Raw genomic sequence first — 17,891 nt, 5'->3', positions numbered from 1 at the left:
TGAACTGATAGTTTTCTTGTTTATTGAATTTAACCAATGTCAGTGTGGTCAGTATTTGCCTTAATGTCTTTGTGACAGTTCTTGTCAGCTTTGTGTAAAGATGTATTGGTATGTACAATTGAAGAGGTTAAAAAAGATGCTTTAAAAAACTTAATTTTTAAAATTTTTTTTATAATACAACATCCTAAGATTTGTTGATCCTGACAAAACAACTAAAAAATTCTGAAAAACATGTATCCTAAATGAAAACAAACCACTGATACATAACTAACTGGGTTATAATTGAACTGTTGTGTTTTAATCTCTTGCAGAGATGCCAGAAACTTTACCCAGAAGCTCACTCATCTGCGGTCCTGAGGAGATGGACATCAGTGGAAAATGTAAACGTAAGGATCCGGCTGCTGTGTTTACGGCCTACGCTTGTCGTCTCATGTTTGGTCAAACACCCAAACAATCAGGTCGAGGAGTTGCCACGTGCTCAGGAATGCACCACAACCTCTTTCACTGCTCCTCTTAATGAGATGAGCATGTGTCCTGTTATCCACTGGGCCTCATCTCCACAGCGATGCCCCTTGACCACACTGGTGAATTGTGCCAATAGCATGCCACCCCATCTAATTCCAAAGCTGACTTTTCTCTTTATTATTCCTAGAATTGGCCTCTCTGAATATTGTGTGGTTAGGATTGTATATATAAATAAGTAAATTCATGTTCCCCTGCCTGCCTTTCCACTGCATAACCTCTGAAATGTTTATGGAGTTTATGCTTTGTCTTATTAATTTTTCAGATTAGAACATTTTACTCATTACAATATAAGTTATATTTTTTATGTAAATATGCTCCTTTGAATGTTGAAACTGGCTAACGTTCTGTAAGCATTCAGATCATACAAAAAAAAAAACTCTGAACAGACACCAGTGAATTTGTTGGAGAAAAAAACCCTCAATCCACAGACAATTCTGTCTGGACAAGTCTTTTACTTATATATATGCACAGTGTCTGTCCATGGCTGCTGAGATGGAAAATAACACAAAATATTCTCTAGTAAAAAGTATAACTTTTCAAAGATTGATCTAATTGATCTAATCTCAAAGTTACTTCAAATGAAGTGCAGGTTTTTACAAAACACACTGAATTTAGTCCCTTAGTTTTTGCAAAAAAAACATAAACAACATATGAAAGGAATGTGTTAATGGCTTTCTTTTTACAATGTTATTTATTTAAAAAGGGACATATTGTACATCAATGAAATGTGTTCAAAGTTAGTGTTTGCTGCTAATTTGCATCTATTGTCCTTTGGCAGGTCACAGACAAACATTCAACAGTACCTTCTTATTTTACACATAATAACAAGGTACAAACATAAAAAGTAAAGTGCAAACGGGCTGTAGTACATACTGTAAAAAGTGCATATTTAAACTACATAAGGTTGGAGTGTAGTTATAAGAATTCAAGATAAAAAAAACAACCACTAAAATTCAGTTAGGGTTATAATAAAGTTATAATTATGGTACAATATAATTCTATAAAACAGTCACTATTCAATCACTCAGGATAAGTATACAAAAAAAGAGAGTTATTCCTCTCATATCTCCAGTTGAATGCATATGGTTGCTTTTTGTTTAATAGCAGTTTCCTCATTCAAAAACACTTGTGCCCTTCTCATGTTCTTCAGTCTGCAGCCTGGATAAATGCTGAATGTTATGTGTTTAATTCCAAACCCATATTTTACAATAACCCTTACATTTTTTCCCCAACTCAAATTATTGTCCTTTTTAGGCGTACTGTCATTCATTATACATTCCTGGTGCCCTTGTTTTCCTGCAACGTCCTAAGACTGAGAAACCACGTTTCAGAACTCTTTTTTCCAGTCCAGAGCATCATGTGACAGCTACTGAACATCACGCTGGCTGTACTGAACTCCCACCATGGCTGATTCAGCCAGGAAATGCAAGAAGAGACCATATTATACTAACTTTTACTGACTGGAGAGAGCTCAGAGAAGAAACAGGACGCAAGATAGATGCCAAATAAGCCTTCCTTAGAGGACGACAACATGTGAAAAATCTGCCAAAGCTCACAAGTGCTGCTTTAATCAAATCATTCACTAATCAATCTAATCTTTCTGTTTTTGCCCCGTCAGCTCATCATCCCCCGACTCTGTCTGAGCCAGTGATTGTCTCAGAAGTGATCGGTAACACCGTCTACCTGAAGTGCAGCTTTGAGAGCAGCTCCAACAGCTCCCTGGGCTACGTAGTGGCTTGGTCTCGTCTTTCACCTGAAGGCAGGAAAGAGGAGCTCAAACAGGAGACCACCTTCCACACCTCCGCCTTTATTGAGCTGGACGGCTTCAACCTCCGTTTGGGGGACAAGGTGGGTTCATGTAACTTTTATTTAGTCCAGGTTGTTTAATAAAAACATTTCCTAACAGGACTTAAAAAGTATTAGCTAGTAGGGGTGGGCGATATTGCCAAAAAATGATGTCATAATATTCTTCTAAAATATCTCGATAATCATATCACAGACGATACTGACGTCTTCGGCCACACCATAAGTCACACCCTCGGTAAAAACTTTCCCCTGTTTGCCCAACTTGGCATGAGACGTACAGTAAAGTAAAGCCACTTCATACAAGATGTTCTGGTGTGATTAGGATATTTCTCATTTAATGACTTCATGACTCAGTAAAAATAATAGAGCTAAAGTTTGTTTATATGTCTTTTTTTCTCAGATTTACTGCTCCTGCTCCAGTTTCTTCTTGGAATCTCCTGACATTCGGAGTACCTTAATAGGAAGTCAGGAGTTTTTTGCTGGGATAAGAGTATGTATCAGTTACCAGACATTTTCTACACTTAAGATTTTTTAAAATTGTGTTGTTGGCATCCATTTCAGGTACATATTACTGGCTTCTCCTGCTGAGCTTTCCTTCAGTAAAATGTGTCTCCTTCAGTGACTTTTCTTTTTAACAATGATTTTTGCAGTTAAAACCAGAAATGAGCTCTGTATCTGAGGATGGAAGACTGTATGAGCTGGTGGTTGAGAGCACAGTTCCTGTCCCATGTCCAGATGGGTCTTTTTCCTCTACAGAGAACTGCGCTTTGTCCCTGCAGCTCAGCACAAACAGCCAAGGTGAGGACTCAAAGCAAGATGACGAAATATGCAGTTCTACTTTGAATCTCAAGATGGGACACCAAATCACTGTAACCACCAACAGGAGAGGAGGAAGGATAATCAGTTTATGAAATTATGAACATTAATATTGCCGGCAACAATGATTTGCAATGTAAAGATTTATTGGGGTGATTGTGTCTTTACCAGTGAAGAAAATTACACATTACTTACTGTCTGTTTCCTGGAGTTCCTGGAGTTCAGAGTCAGAGATCTTCTAGATATTCCTCCAAAGAAAAAAACATTTTGAGATTTGGTGCACTGTGAGCTTCCTTAAGCTTTATAAATTAACTTTAGTTCTGGTTTGTGTGGTTTTGGACTTAAATTATGCAGTTTTAGTGGGACACTTGGTTTCCTTAAGAAGGCTGAAAAGCAATAAATTTGGCCTATGACCACATTAATCCAGCCCCTAGCATACCTATTTTTAGGAAACAAAAAAACAAAAAAAATGGCAAAAACAGGCTATGGTGATATTTCATTTCACTCCAGTAAAAGAAAAAAAAGTGTTATTACCAGAGTGGGCATCAACACTTATGGAGAATGTTTGATACAGTAAGCCAGCGGTCCAGTGGTCGAACTGAGGGGCTGCATGCTGCGTTCACGTGCACAGCAGATGTCTGACAGCAGAGTAGCCTACCGCTGCTGTGCTGCAGGTTCAGTTTAGAAACGTTAAAATTGTTCATGTGAAACGATTTCATTCTCGACATTTTGAAGGCGTGACTCTAACAATGTAGCCGTGACGGACACTGGAGATTAAATAATGCTAAAAAGGTCCAACATTAAGAGACACTTTTCTCCTGATGGTGCCAACGGCTACAAATTTATCTTTTCAAGACAAAGAAAATCCTGAAATTTGTTCTTTAGAATAAAAGTAGTCAAAAATTCAACTGTATCCAACTGTATGTGTAATCAATAAAGAGCTTCATTCAGCTTTCATTTTGAAACCTTTATTTAAAAAAATAATAAATATTCGGTGTAATTATTCGGTGGTGCTGTAAATGTGTCCTTGGATCCCTGTGTTGCAGATAAGGGTGTGCTGGCTGCAGACCTGTCTCTGTCCTCCTGCGAGGTGGATCTTCCTCAGGACCTCTGCAGGAATGGAGTTTGTAGCCAGGCTCGGATGCATTTCAGCCCCATCACAGACTTTGTCAAAGATGGTGAAAGAGCAACACAAATCTCTGTCAAACCCATCGTCACAAAAAATTTTCTCTGGAATGGACATTCCCCAGAGTCCATACAGGTCAACATGTCAGACTTTCATCATTTGTGATATTTTTTCATTTCTTCTATTCCCAGTAGATTTAATGGGAAAATGTGTCCAAACCTTGGACTGGTAGTGTTTCTCCTCAGCTGTTTATGAAGGAATGACATTGCTTTCTCATTTTCAGATAATGGTGAAGGATGTTCCCCCAGCCTATTGTTACTACTTCACTGATCCCCATGTGGCCACTTTTGATGGCAGGTACTTTGGTTTCGTCTCGAATTAATTACTGGAGGACTTAAAATTTCAAAGAAATTAAATAAAAATGATAGATAAAAATAAAATAAAAAAATCATTGAATATCATTAATTAATATTCAATGTGGAGATGAATTAATAAATCCTTTTAAGTAAAATTATGTACCATATTTTAAAATATTGTTCTGCATTTATTAATTTTAGATTTATATATCCATATATGCAAACCATTAAGAATTCATTTTTAATCTTTTTATTAACTTAGTTTTGTTGACCACCGTTCATACTTTAGAATTCGGCTGGAAATCCATTTTATTACCGTTCAGGAAGGAAATACAAAATAAATAAATGTAAAAATAAATATAATAAGCCTATACATGTAAAAATACACAAGAAAATTCAGAAATAAATGAAGAGATTTAAAATGAATACATGAATAGATAAATATGTTTAAGATAATTCATTAAATTCTTTATTGATTAGCATGCTTTTATCTATTTATTATTTATTATATCTTTTCTATAACATATTTTTTCAGCAGTGATGTTTTCCATTTTATCATTTGGTTTTAGGGCCACACTAAGAAAATATGTTTTTACAGACTTCCAGAATAGTCGTAGTACTACCCAGTAGAGAAAATGAATGAACGAACGGATGAATGTCTACAGCAGGAAGTAGATGGAAACTAATGAAAGTATATGTTTTATTTGATTACTCAGGTACTTCGAGAACTACCAAATAGGCACCTTTGTTCTCTATCAGAGCAGTTTCTGGCCGTTTGAGGTCCACGTTCGTCAGTGGGAGTGTGGCAGCTTGGTGCACTCTGCGTCCTGCGTGTGTGGGTTCGTGGTGAGGGATGGCGGTGACGTTATTGCTTTCGACATGTGCAATGGGGAAATGGGTGAAACCAAGCCTCACCTGTCTGTTAAGAGCAGAGACTTGAACAACACCGGCGTTCGGATCACTGAGTCCTACCAAGGACGCAAAGTCACTGTGAGTGGGGATTGGTCACATAAAAAATCTGTTAACTGCTTCCTGAACCATGTTAATTTAAACTAGCTGATTATCTGTTTTCAAAAGGCTCTGAAAACTAGTTCACATCAATGATAAAATATGCAAACTAACATAAAATATTTCACCTCCTCCTCTTTTGAGAGTTTCATACATTTTTTTTTTTTTGCATGCTGTGTATTTGTGACTGTTTGCAGATGACTTTTTCCTCTGGAGCGTTTGTTCGTGCCGACGTGTCTGACTGGGGAATGAGTCTAACCCTGAGGGCCCCGAGTTCAGACCGGAATCACACCGAGGGTCTGTGCGGGACCTACGACGGACAGCCAAGCAACGACTTCCACTCAGCAGGCGGTGCCAAACTGGAGGATCTGCAGGCTTTTATCTCTGAATGGAGGTCAGTGATTTTATAGTAAAATTGCTGTCTGTTGGCAAACTTTTGGGTTCGGTGCACTGATTACAGACATAAGACCATTTTCAGTAACATGTAACCTTTTGTCACTTTTTCCTGTTTCCTGAGTGTGAAAGTCTACAACCCCAGTTACAAAAATGTTTGGACAGGGGCAACAGAATAAAAAAAAACCCAGTGGTACCAAAAAATTGCTGGAGGAACATGCTGTAAAAAACACTGCTGCACTCTCTCTATTTGTATACTTATCTTGTGTGATTGAAGTGTAAGTGACTTTGTTTTGATTAAATTATAATGGTTGTATTTCGTCTTGAATCCTTCTAACTACACTCCAACCTTAGGTACTTGAAATATGCACTCTTACACTTTAAATCATGCACTTTATAAAATATGTACTACAACCGGTTTGTACTTTACTTTTTATGTTTTTACCTTGTTATTATATACGTACTGTTGAATGTTTGTCTGTGACCTGCTGAGAGAGAATAGATGCTAATCTGAGCACAGTGGATTTTTTTAACAAACTAATTATAAGAATGATTATAACAGGTAAGTAAAAAGAGCATCTCACAGAGGCAGAGTCTCTGAGAAATAAAGATGAGAGGTTCATCTATGTACTTTAAACTCCAGAAAAATGTTCCTTAATGCAGAATTAGAAAGACTTTTAATATTAAATCATTATTTAATGGCATCTCTGTTCATAAGAGGAACAGACAACAATCAATAATTAGATGTCTGTGATCTTCAGGCACTCAGACACCTCTTTGGTAAAAATAAGGCATGAGTATGTCACGGACATCTCATCCACAAATGATTATTTCGAGCTTTTACAGTACAGGCACCCAAAGTGTGGAATAAGCTCCCCACCCAAATTAAACTGGCCCCCACTCTGGAAACCTTTAAATCACGTCTTAAAACACATTATTATTCCTTGGCTTTGTGTGGTCTCTGTCTTGTAAAGTAGTGTTCTAATTTCTTTTAGTGTATTTTAATTTTCTTTCTTCTTTAGTTATATGACAACTTTTCACTGTATTTTTCTTTTTCAGGTCTTTTAATGTCTTTTGATGTTTAATGTCTCTGCCTGTGTGTGTAGTGACTCTTTTTTTCTACACAGCATTGGTAACCATGGGTTTTTCTTTGTAATGTGCTGTATACATAAAGTAGGTTGTATATTTATGAACATGACTCACAAATATAGAAGCCAAATGTGAACAGGATTCAGTTAAAAATGGCCCTTTTGCCAATGAATGTTTTTTTTTTTTTTTTTTTTTTTTGAGATGTGTTGCTGCCATCAAATTGAAGATAAGCTGATGTGTTTTTCAGGAAATACTAAAACGTGTCAGTTTCAGCGTTTGTGTACGTGTTCTACATTGTATTGCGGATAAAATGTTGGTTTATGAGATTAGCAAATGATTGCTTATAATTAATATTTACAAATTTCACAGTGTCAACTATATTAAAAAGAGGTTTTAAATATCAGTTAATGGTCATTGAATGTCACATGAGATTTATTTAAATGAGGGATTTCATTTGAAGTGTAAGCAGGGATTAATGCATGGAAATGAACTAATTGTTTATTCGTTGTTTACAGACTCCCTTCAGGCAGCAGTTTGTTTGACACTGTTCCTTCACATCTGAAAATGCTCAAAACCCCCAAGTACTGTAACTGTCAGGGAGACCCCCACATCTCATCTCCCAGAACCCGATCTCAACACACCACCTCCTCCGGCTCCACCTGCTCTGATCATGGAAACGTCCATTTTCCCAGTGTCATTCCCACTCTGGATGTTACAGCTGAGTATATCAGTTCAGTGGAGCCACTGAAAGGTAATGAAAGACAGCGTTTTACCCACAGTCGCTCTACCCAAAAGACTCAATATAAAGATAGTCACACACAGAGACGAGAAAGAGGGTCTTCTTTGAGAACTTTAAGAGACAAATCCCCAACCGATCGTCATCAGCATAGAGGCCGGCGGCAAACCCATCGTAACATTCCTAAATCCTCACACCAAAGTCTAAGCCAGTCCGATCTGGACAGATTCTCCTACTTTTTCCCAGAGGACCATGAACCAGCAGTACAGCTAGATGTGTCCCTGATGTGGCCTACACCTTCTGGTCTAACTCAGCAGCAGGCCCAGGCTCAGTGCCGGCAAGCTGTAGCAAACTCAAGCATCGCCATGGGTTGTAGGACCCTGCTAGAAGAGGTAACGGTCCACCTTGCGGTGAATATGTGTGTTACTGACCTGCAGCTGAAGGATGAGCAGTCATGGCTGAATGCAACGGTACCGCTGCTGGAGAACGAGTGTGAGAGGAGGCTGTTGGAGGAGGGGACGAGAGAGGGGAAGCACCAGGATGTTCTTGACATCCTCAAATGTCCAAATCTGTGTAATGGGAACGGCCAGTGTTCAGACTGGGGTTGCGTCTGCTTCCCAGGATTTGGCTCGTATGACTGCAGCGTGCTGTCTGGTAAAGCAGTTAACACCTACCCACACAGACACAAAACTAACCATAAAGAAACTTCTTAGGTAATTCCTGCATAGCCAAAAAAACAGGAAGCTGCAGTTCTAAATGCTCATAAAAGGATTATAATTTCCTATAACTCCAGTACAATAACACTCTAAAATATCTACATATGCTTAGTCCACTCATAATACTATTAACAGATACTGGGAGATCTGTCTAAAGGAGCTCTGTGATGACATACTTATGATTGTGGGACATCTGGTTTTTGATTTAGACTGAATTTCCAGATCTCACCCCCCATGCTTGTCTTTACTTTTTTTTTTGCTCTTGTAAAGACCAGATCCCGGAGATCACCAGGTTGGAGAAGGAAGGTCTGTGTGACGTCCGCCAGGAAGACTGCTCCACCATCCAGGTCCATGGTCAGGGCTTCAAGGACTCCCATGAGCTCAAGTGTGAGTTTGTAAAAGAAAAGGTACTTTGTTTCCTGTTTCTTTATGTATGCATCCTCTTTACCAGCATAACCTTAAAATTGTGCACACTTTTTTATTTAGCTTTTTATTGAGATTTTTTTTAACCAAACCACAAACATATGATCAGAAAACTGTTTTTTAGTGCCTAAGTGGCAAAAGTACGTGTAAAATAAATGCTAAAATGCAAACTGAGATCCTGGACATCAAGTCGGGTTTTAAACTCATGGATTTTCTGAGCCAGTTGATGAACTGTTTGGTAAATGTCAGACACACAAACACAAAATGCAAAAGTGTGAAGAACAAACAGGTCAAGGAGTACAGGAGTATCGACTTTAAACCTTTGGAGTTTGGTGCTGCACTCAAAGCTGTTTTTTTCTCTGTTGCTTAAGAAATGAACACATTTATTATTTCTTTTTTTTTAGCTGATCTTCAACCAGAAAAGTCCCGATTGAGATCACAGACTTCTTTTGCAGGGAATTCTGGCTAAGAAAAGCACCAGCATTACCCAAAAACAAGAACCAATCACATTTTAAAACATAGTCGCAATAAAAACAAACAAAATAAAAAACTATGAGTATAAAAACAAACTTAAAGCACTCACAGGATTAGGGTTTCTTTACATAATTAAACTTATGCATTTAGACTGTTTGTACATAGACAGCATATAAGAAGTGGATGTAGCCTCTGTGATGTCACCCATTCGTTTGTAAACTGTTTAAAGCCATAACACATGATATGTCAGTTGAATGTTTGTTAGAAGCTTAGCAACTATTTAAGTATTTAATATTTTTCAAAATGGCCACCAGCACAACCCTAACCCATAATATTACATCCAGGAAAAGTGCAGTAAGAGAAATCCCAAGCCTCAAGTGTTTAAAACCAAGCAACAGCCAAGACTCATCCATCCTTTTGAACCGGTCATGTTGGTGTCTCTGGGTTACACACAACAAGATTCCATTTTTATGGTGAAATAGGTGTTTACAAATCAGAAATATTTGGTAAATGTGTGTGTTTGCAAGCTAGTTGCTTACATTGTATATGTATGCAGTTTGGTGTCAGGGCAGGGGCGTAAAACTGGCTGAGAGGAGCTGAAATCAGACAGATACAAAGCTGATGTGTAGCGGCAATGAACCCAAACGGTGCTGCAAAAGGGTAGAGGATCACAGTTATGAGCTGAAAGATGTCAAGCAAAGTTCCTACAATAAGAAAAACAGTACACGTTCATCTGTCGTTTATCTTTTACTTTGAGTTTTCATTCTGTTTGATGAATGAAAATGACTTGTGGATAACGGCATGAGAGTTGAAGGTAACTCACCACTTCCTCATTACATTATACAATGTCAGCAGGTGTTTATGAAGGTAGACTGATGACAATAAGACCATCTGTATTTTAATCTCTTTTTCTTCGTCTGTGTGCATTCCTGCCTCCTTTTCATCTGCTGGTTTTGTCTTTCTTATCGAGTTTGAAGATGGTGAATGGGTCCTGGACACCCCTTGGTTCTTCTCAGCTACCTTTCTGGATGTGACATCTCTGGAGTGCCAGCTCCCCCTGGAGGACAGCAGGGTTCCTGCAGATTTGGACCTGGAAATGGTGGCAAACGGAGCACTGACCCGCTGGCAGATCAAAGTTAGTCATGTTTCCAGCCAAGCATGCTGGTGAATCCAGTGTGAAGAAATCTGTGGAGTCCTTCCTACCTGATTAACATTAGTTCCCTCCAGCCAGGTCTCTCTGTCTCAGTTTTTCTTTCTTTTATAAATCTTTTCTTCTTTTCCATTATGAATAATAATTTTAGAAAGCTCCCACAGTAAATCTGCGCTGTGGTAATTGGAAGCAGACAGTTGTGAGGCTTGGCTAGTTTTTATTTGCCGTGCAAAGAAGAGAATCGGCTGGAGGTTTTCTTCTGTTTCAGCTTGGCTCGAGGAGAAAAATAGACTCAGTGGTGTAAAACAGATTAGTTGGATTACATGCCTGCCAAGAGCATGAAACAAAAGAAAGCCTGGGAATATTCTTTCACAGTCGTTAGATTTTGTACACATGAGAGGACGTGTCACTGAGGAAAACCATGCGAGAATGACAGTACCTACCTCAGTGTGAAATTACAACAGAGATTTTTCTCAGACTGTATATTGTTTGAGTAAATAACCCTGTATGTGTGTGATTACAGTTCGGCAGTTTAGTTTATTTGTTTAATGCTTTTTCCCAGTGATCCACAGTAATCAAGCTTCTGCTGATGGCAGGTTTCAAATGATGGTTACAGCTACAGTAACGCCAAGATACTGACTCTGTATGATGGAGCCTGTCAGACCTGCAGCCTCAACACAGAAGTCACCTGCACCCTGAGGGTGAGACATTTTATCATTTATCCTTTAACTTAGACTTAAATACTTACATAAGTCTGCGTGAGGGTGTAAAGATGTCATCCTTTACTGAAGATTAGATGAAGCCGTTGAAATACCAGGATAAAATAAGACTTCTGATACAACTCATGGCAAAAATGAAGGAATCACCACTCTTAGATGTTCATTCAACTTTTTTATTTGGTAAAAACAAATCACACAAAACTTTAAATTAGCAGCTGAACTTTCCCACTTTTTAAAACATACCTGAAACAAAAAAGATTTCTAACATTATTGTAGTTGCCTGTCTTTTATTTATTGATAAAGCACCTGTGAAATGTGCTCTATAAATAAACTTTACTTGCCTGTCAGGTGCAACAGTTTGTTAAACTCTGTTAGCTCTCCTGTTACTGCAAATCACATGGTGAGTTTATCATTTCTTCCTAATCATTGGTTAGTTTTATAAATGATTTCCTCTGAAATATTTTTGTTAAAATTTCTTAATGTTTGCTTTGAAAACCATACATTCCATATGTTTCGTCGGTTGTACCTGTTCTAAGATCACACAGCTGATTCATCTACTTAACACACATTTACAGTTTAATACTAATTATTGGTGTTCTAGATAACTAGGTAATCGTTTCAGGTACCTATCTAGTGGGGATAAAAATAAATGGCAGGTTTTTCTGTATTTCAGACAGCATGTACTCCCATCATCAGACCATTTACCTGGACACAGACTTTTCATTGGACTCTACACCTGTAATGTTTGTTTATTTCCTTTGGCTGTTGTGCAGTTATACAGTGACTTAGAGCCTCAGACATTTGCCTTTGCCAGCAGCTGTTTTTGCTCATGACCCACAGTTAGGTGAAAAAGAGCAGTCAGAGGAAAGTGGAAATCAATCATGCACAGCAGGAGAGCTAAGAATTTGTTTGACAGAATTTCATGTTATGTTATTTGGCAGGAATAACAAAACTGTTGGAAAACATTGAAATGGAAATATTATGCCAAATTTCCTATTCTTCATAAACACTGAACAGATGTTTGTTCATCAACTGTCTTTGTTTCCCAGGACAAAACCTGCAACATTGAGGGTGTATGTTTCGCTGAGGGGGAGTCCAGTCCCAGCAGTCCTTGCCTCATCTGTCGTCCAGACTTGTCCAAACACACATGGTCCATAGCAGAGAGTACGTACACAGATTTACTCAGGCCGGTAGTCACTCGGGGGAGTTTTTCCCTCTTGACGCTGATATGGAGACAGTTTAACTTCATCGTTAAACTTTCTGACCGGCTTTACTTCCTGAGTTCAGACTAGGTCAAACAGTGCTCTGCTCTTTTCTGATGACATGCTTACAAAGAGCCTGACGGGGGTGAATGGGTAATGTTGATGGGACAAACTCACATAACATTTGGTATCACTGAAAAACATTTTAAAACTGCACCGTGTAACAAGATCAAAGGTCAATGACAGAAAAATGTAATATATCATTAAAACTGTGTTTCTACCAGTATCTAGTCACTTTGTTAAAATAACTTACGTATTTAACATCTGCACGGTGGTGTGGTGGGTGGCATTGTTAACTCACAGCAAAAAGGCTGAATCAGGCCTTTCTGTGTGGACCTTGTATGTTCTTCCTGTGTATGGAACCCATACACCCCAGCTTCTTTTTAATGTCCAAAGACATTAGGTTAATTGGCGTCTCTGCAGTGATTGGGAGTGTGTGGTTGTTTGTCTCTCTGTGTTAGCACTGCGATGGACTGGCGACCTGTCCAGGGTGTACCCTGCTTCTTGCCTGCTAATTGCTAGATAGGCCCCTGTAACCCTGCATTGACATATTTGTGCCAGCATTTTTACTACAGTGTCTCTTAATGAACAAACTGTGTAAAGTGAGAACCCTTTGAGTTTAAAACTGGGGCACCAGCTTTGCGTGATAGGTGCTACAGCTCCGTTTGGATTAGTAATGCCTTAAAAGGCACATAGAAGAAGACACATGAACACAATTCTGAAGTAGTTACCTGTAGTGCAGTCATCGCTGCACCTGAGGCCACTGGATCCACTTGCAGATAAAAACATGTGTATGTCTGGAGGAATTTTGGCCACTGACGGCCACCATCCATTCACAGCTGTACTTGCTATTTGAAATTATCTCTATGCCCATCTTGACCACGAGATGTCAGTAATTCTTACACACTTTACCAACAATTATGAAAATTATTTAATTATAACATACAAAAAAGTCCAGATTAATTTTTCATAAAGTTTTAAACAAATTTATCTTTGTAATAATTTATGCTTCCATTACTCATCATAACTGGTCATTTCTTTATGATTTCCATAAGAGTACATTCAGACTGAATCTGCTATAAGCTAAAGCTAATAACTCTATTTATGAAATGCTATTATTGATGAGCAGAAAATCCCCTTATAATCCCTAAAACAACATTAAAAAACCAGTCTGCTATCTTTTCTAGACCACCTTTTCACTCATTTCTCACTCAGCTGACATTTAGTCTCCTTTCTTTTTTATTTACCACCAGAGAACGAGCCTCCGTTGTTCCAGCCGCCACCATTTAGCCTGCGCTCCTTCCATGAGGAGAATTTCATCTACCAGCTACAAGCTCAGGACCCTGAGGGCTCAGTGGTTATTTTCACCCTGGCTTCAGGTCCTGAGGGTGCATCGCTGTCTCCGGCTGGCCTGCTAATGTGGAAAGCCACTGTTCAGTCCACAAATACACACATTTTCCAGTTTACTGTGACTGATGACTGCAATGCTGAGACCAGAGCTTCTGTGGAAGTAAGACCCAGTTTGTGCAGTGAGAAAAAGATAACAGTAGCTTTTATATTCTGATGAAAAGTTTCTGTTGTTTTAATGCTTTTCAGAGTATGAAACTGAATGCAGGTCTGCAGAGTGTTGGTACACTCTAAAACAATTAGTCTGCAACCTTTGTACACCTGGTTAAAGGATAAACCATCAATCACCTTCTCAGCATCAGTAAAGGTTAAGTCTTGTTAAACAGCAACTTGGTTATTTATGTTGCAGGATAGAGCAAACAAGATCAGTCAGATCAGATTAGTCAGTTTTTGAAATCTCTTTTACTTACTCTTTTTACCCACTAGAGGGGGATGATCATACATATTTTGATTCCATATTATCAAATGCAGCACATAACAATTCAAAGCTCAGAAACAACTAAATGCAGACACATCTCCACAGATATCATAGAATGAAAATTAAAAATCCAATCTTTTTTCACCATTTCCTGTTAACAGTGTCTGTAAATGACACTGGCTTGTTGTATAACTGAGGCAGCATGTTTCCAGATTTCCTTAAGCATTGTTTTACAGACCTGAGTGTGTTTTTTTTCCTCCAGGTGGCTGTGCTGCCCTGCGAGTGTGTTAATGGTGCTTCGTGTGTCACCAATGTAAACCTCCCTGCTGGCAGTGGGGAATACGTTTGTGCGTGTCTGGATGGATTTACAGGAAAGAGATGTGAGGTGGATATTGATGACTGTAAACCGAACCCCTGCAGACTGGGTCTCTGCATTGATGGATCCAACTCTTTTTCCTGCATCTGCCCACCTGGAATGACAGGTAGGATCACCTGGTTGCTTTAAACCACCCAGGTACACATAGTAGGAAGTGATCAGGGGAAATTCTTATTTATGACAAAGGTCGGAATTTTGGAGATTTTTGCATCATTATTGCCAATTTACTAATATTTCATTCCGCATGTTCAGAGCTAAGAAACAAATCTGATTTTCTGCATGTATCTAGTACAGAACACCAGCAGTAAAATCACATTTGTAAGCTGATGCAAGTTTCCATTGTTCTTTTAAAATCTCAGTTTGATACTGCTGAGCTCATTACCTCTGAGATTAATTATAACCACATTAGCATTTTGATTTGATTTTCAAATGAACATTTTCTCACTTGAAATGTCCTGAGCATGATAAATAAGAAGGATGAGGAAAGCTGCTGTTGTCTAAGATCTGAATTTAGTTTTATTGTTGAAAATGGTACAAAATGACTGTAATATAATGTGTTGTTAAAAAGTACCTTTAAAGTAATGACACTTTCCTTTTATTACCCTCATGATAAGTTTGTCTTCATGTTTTCATGCATTCTGGTGGTTTAGGAAGTCATTAAGTCTTCACGTGATGTTTCCCGTGTTGTCAGGCCCCACATGTAGAGAAGACATAGATGAGTGCACCTCTAAGCCTTGCTTCCCCGGAGTGAGCTGCGATAACACACTGGGCTCATTTATCTGTGGATTGTGTCCTTATGGATACAGCGGTGATGGGAAAAACTGCATTCGTAAGTATCAGGTTAAATCCTAAATCCGGTTTCACTTCTCCTCTTTTTATGTTAAAGGAAGAGCGTGGAGTAACTACTTACATCTAGTGGTATATTTGGATATAGCAACTACCTTAAATGCACCAAACATACTGCTGCCTGGTGGAAATAAACCTCCAAGTTATTCTGAGCACACAGGTAGCATTCGGTGGTCCAATAAGCATTTACATTCTTAAAGCTGGAACACTACAGTGTAAAAAAAAAATATATATATATATATTAAGTGTTATGTAAAAGTCAAATACACAAAAATCATTAATAAATCTGCAAGCAACCTGCTCTATAAAAGTTGGATTCACTTGTGGCCAAATCCAGTGTTTTAACCCACTGACCCTGATGACCTGAGGGATCTGGTTGGTTCATAACGAGCCAGAAGACCCTGAATGTACTTTGGTCCTAAACCATTCAGTGCTTTGTAAACTAACAGCAGGATTTTGAAGTGAATTCTTTGACAGACAGGAAGCCAGTGTAAAGATCTGAGCAATGGAGTTATATGATCCACTTTCTTGGTCTTAGTGAGGACTGGATCAGCAGCGTTCTGGACTAACTGCAGCTGTCTGAAGGACTTTTTAGGGAGACCTATGAGGACAGCATTACAGAGGCCTGTACTAGGAAGTGTGATTAACTGTAATGTGTGATTTTAGAGGTTCGTGGTGGTCGGCAGATGAAACACACAAAGTCAGAGTGCTAGAATAAATGTGTCAGGTTTATTCCCCGCAGCTCATGACACTCATCATTACATCTCAATGGGTTCAGCCTTATAAGCATAGCATAGCATAGCATAGCATAGCTTGCCCTACCTTTGACACGGACTGGAGAGCCAACAATCCCGGTAGAGTGGCTTAGAAAACCCCGGCTGGGCGTTCGTACGTAACCCGCAGCAGACTCTACCGACATGTGGGATTTCCCCGTCTTTATACTTATTTAGAAAAACACAACATCGCATGAGAGAGAGGATGGCCGGTCCTTTCCCACAGGCGAGGATGAGTCCTGAGATCCTGTCTTGTAAACATATTTACAAGACACCCTTTTCTCACCCTTCCAAAGATAGGCAGTTACACAGGCACCAAAACAAGCAGAATAATATAACAAAAACAGTATACAGGTGGTCACTTGGGACAAAACAAGCAGTTATATAACACCAATAGTATACAGATGGTCATTTTAGGACACAAATTAGATATTCCCATATCATTAACATACCCCGGATTTCTCTCCGTTACCTGGGTTGACTTACCCAGACATTCAGGATAAGTTGTACCACGAAGCTGGTTATCAACTCGGTAACTCAACCCAGGGTTTTCCAATTAAGATTAGTGCGCGTTCACATAAAAGTGGTGGTGTTTGGAGGTTCTGACCAATCGCAAACATGGACAAACCCTGCAGAGCAGTGCATTTTACCATGGAGGAGCAGGCAATTATTCTTCAAAAATATGAATAATTTATAAATATAATTCAGGCTAAAAGCAACACTGATGCTGCAGCAAAAGCCAGGAAGGAATGCTGGCAGAAAACTGCAGACTCCATTAATGCGTAAGTTTGTCAGATTATCCAATATTAATTAATGGGACAAAATAAACTGACAGCACTCAGATCACTGTATTACAGCACAAACATTTCTGGGAATGCTTCATTTACGTCATATTTCCCAGTTCTTTAAAGGATCTGCTCCCATGTGAGCGCGTTATATGTTGGAATATCAATCCCTCCACCATGAATGCACGGATAGTTGTGCGTTTCATAACTCGGTGGTTCTGTACTTATGTGTGAAAAAGAATAATCACTATTATTAACCTCCTTTTCAGAAGCAACCCCAGTGGAGCTAAAAGGACTTGGGAGCAAGCAAAGAACAAATATAAAAACATAATTCAGAGCAGTCAGTGACAAGGCTTTATTACTGTATCTGTTGTATGGATGAAAGGAGCACAATTCATCTGCGATGTACACTGCAGGACAGTAAGCACCCGACTACGATGGGTCACGTTTGCTACAGACGGCTGCAACAGCTGACATGTATCTCAGCCCATTAGTTGAAAATCTGTACCTTTGGTACAGTATGTCGTCAGGAAAGTCCAACAGGTTGGATCTGTCCCTAAAGACTCTTTCTCTCCTTAAGCGCTCCTCTCACTATCCGTGCAGCAACGTCAACCCGATTTTCTTAAAATGAGCAGGCCATTTTTCATGAGATCTGATTGGTCAGGAGGTGGCTCTTTTACACTCGCT

At 38.9% G+C, this 17,891-nt stretch overlaps 1 protein-coding gene across 3 annotated transcripts in view; it reads left to right on the top strand.

Moving 5' to 3' along the window:
* vwdel (von Willebrand factor D and EGF domains-like) overlaps positions 1–17,891 on the top strand; it is a 38,775-nt gene that overhangs the window by 11,568 nt on the left and 9,316 nt on the right. For all 3 annotated transcript variants that reach the window (XR_006010879.1, XR_006010878.1, XM_041989121.1), the window contains exons 4-19: positions 312–386; positions 2,144–2,373; positions 2,732–2,821; positions 2,982–3,129; positions 4,194–4,408; positions 4,557–4,630; positions 5,346–5,619; positions 5,835–6,031; positions 7,635–8,509; positions 8,842–8,978; positions 10,439–10,603; positions 11,215–11,319; positions 12,387–12,501; positions 13,853–14,109; positions 14,687–14,906; positions 15,492–15,629. Coding sequence is in view for 1 of the 3 variants with exons in the window: in XM_041989121.1 (XP_041845055.1) it covers positions 312–386; positions 2,144–2,373; positions 2,732–2,821; positions 2,982–3,129; positions 4,194–4,408; positions 4,557–4,630; positions 5,346–5,619; positions 5,835–6,031; positions 7,635–8,509; positions 8,842–8,978; positions 10,439–10,603; positions 11,215–11,319; positions 12,387–12,501; positions 13,853–14,109; positions 14,687–14,906; positions 15,492–15,629 (3,315 nt within the window). In the remaining 2 variants the exon portion in view is untranslated. The remainder of the gene's footprint in view (positions 1–311; positions 387–2,143; positions 2,374–2,731; positions 2,822–2,981; positions 3,130–4,193; positions 4,409–4,556; positions 4,631–5,345; positions 5,620–5,834; positions 6,032–7,634; positions 8,510–8,841; positions 8,979–10,438; positions 10,604–11,214; positions 11,320–12,386; positions 12,502–13,852; positions 14,110–14,686; positions 14,907–15,491; positions 15,630–17,891) is intronic.

The sequence above is a fragment of the Melanotaenia boesemani genome, chromosome 6 (assembly GCF_017639745.1).
Source record: "Melanotaenia boesemani isolate fMelBoe1 chromosome 6, fMelBoe1.pri, whole genome shotgun sequence".
Lineage (NCBI taxonomy): Eukaryota > Metazoa > Chordata > Actinopteri > Atheriniformes > Melanotaeniidae > Melanotaenia > Melanotaenia boesemani.
The sequence above is the reverse complement of the archived record's forward strand: the minus strand, read 5'-3'. Positions and strand labels throughout refer to the sequence as shown.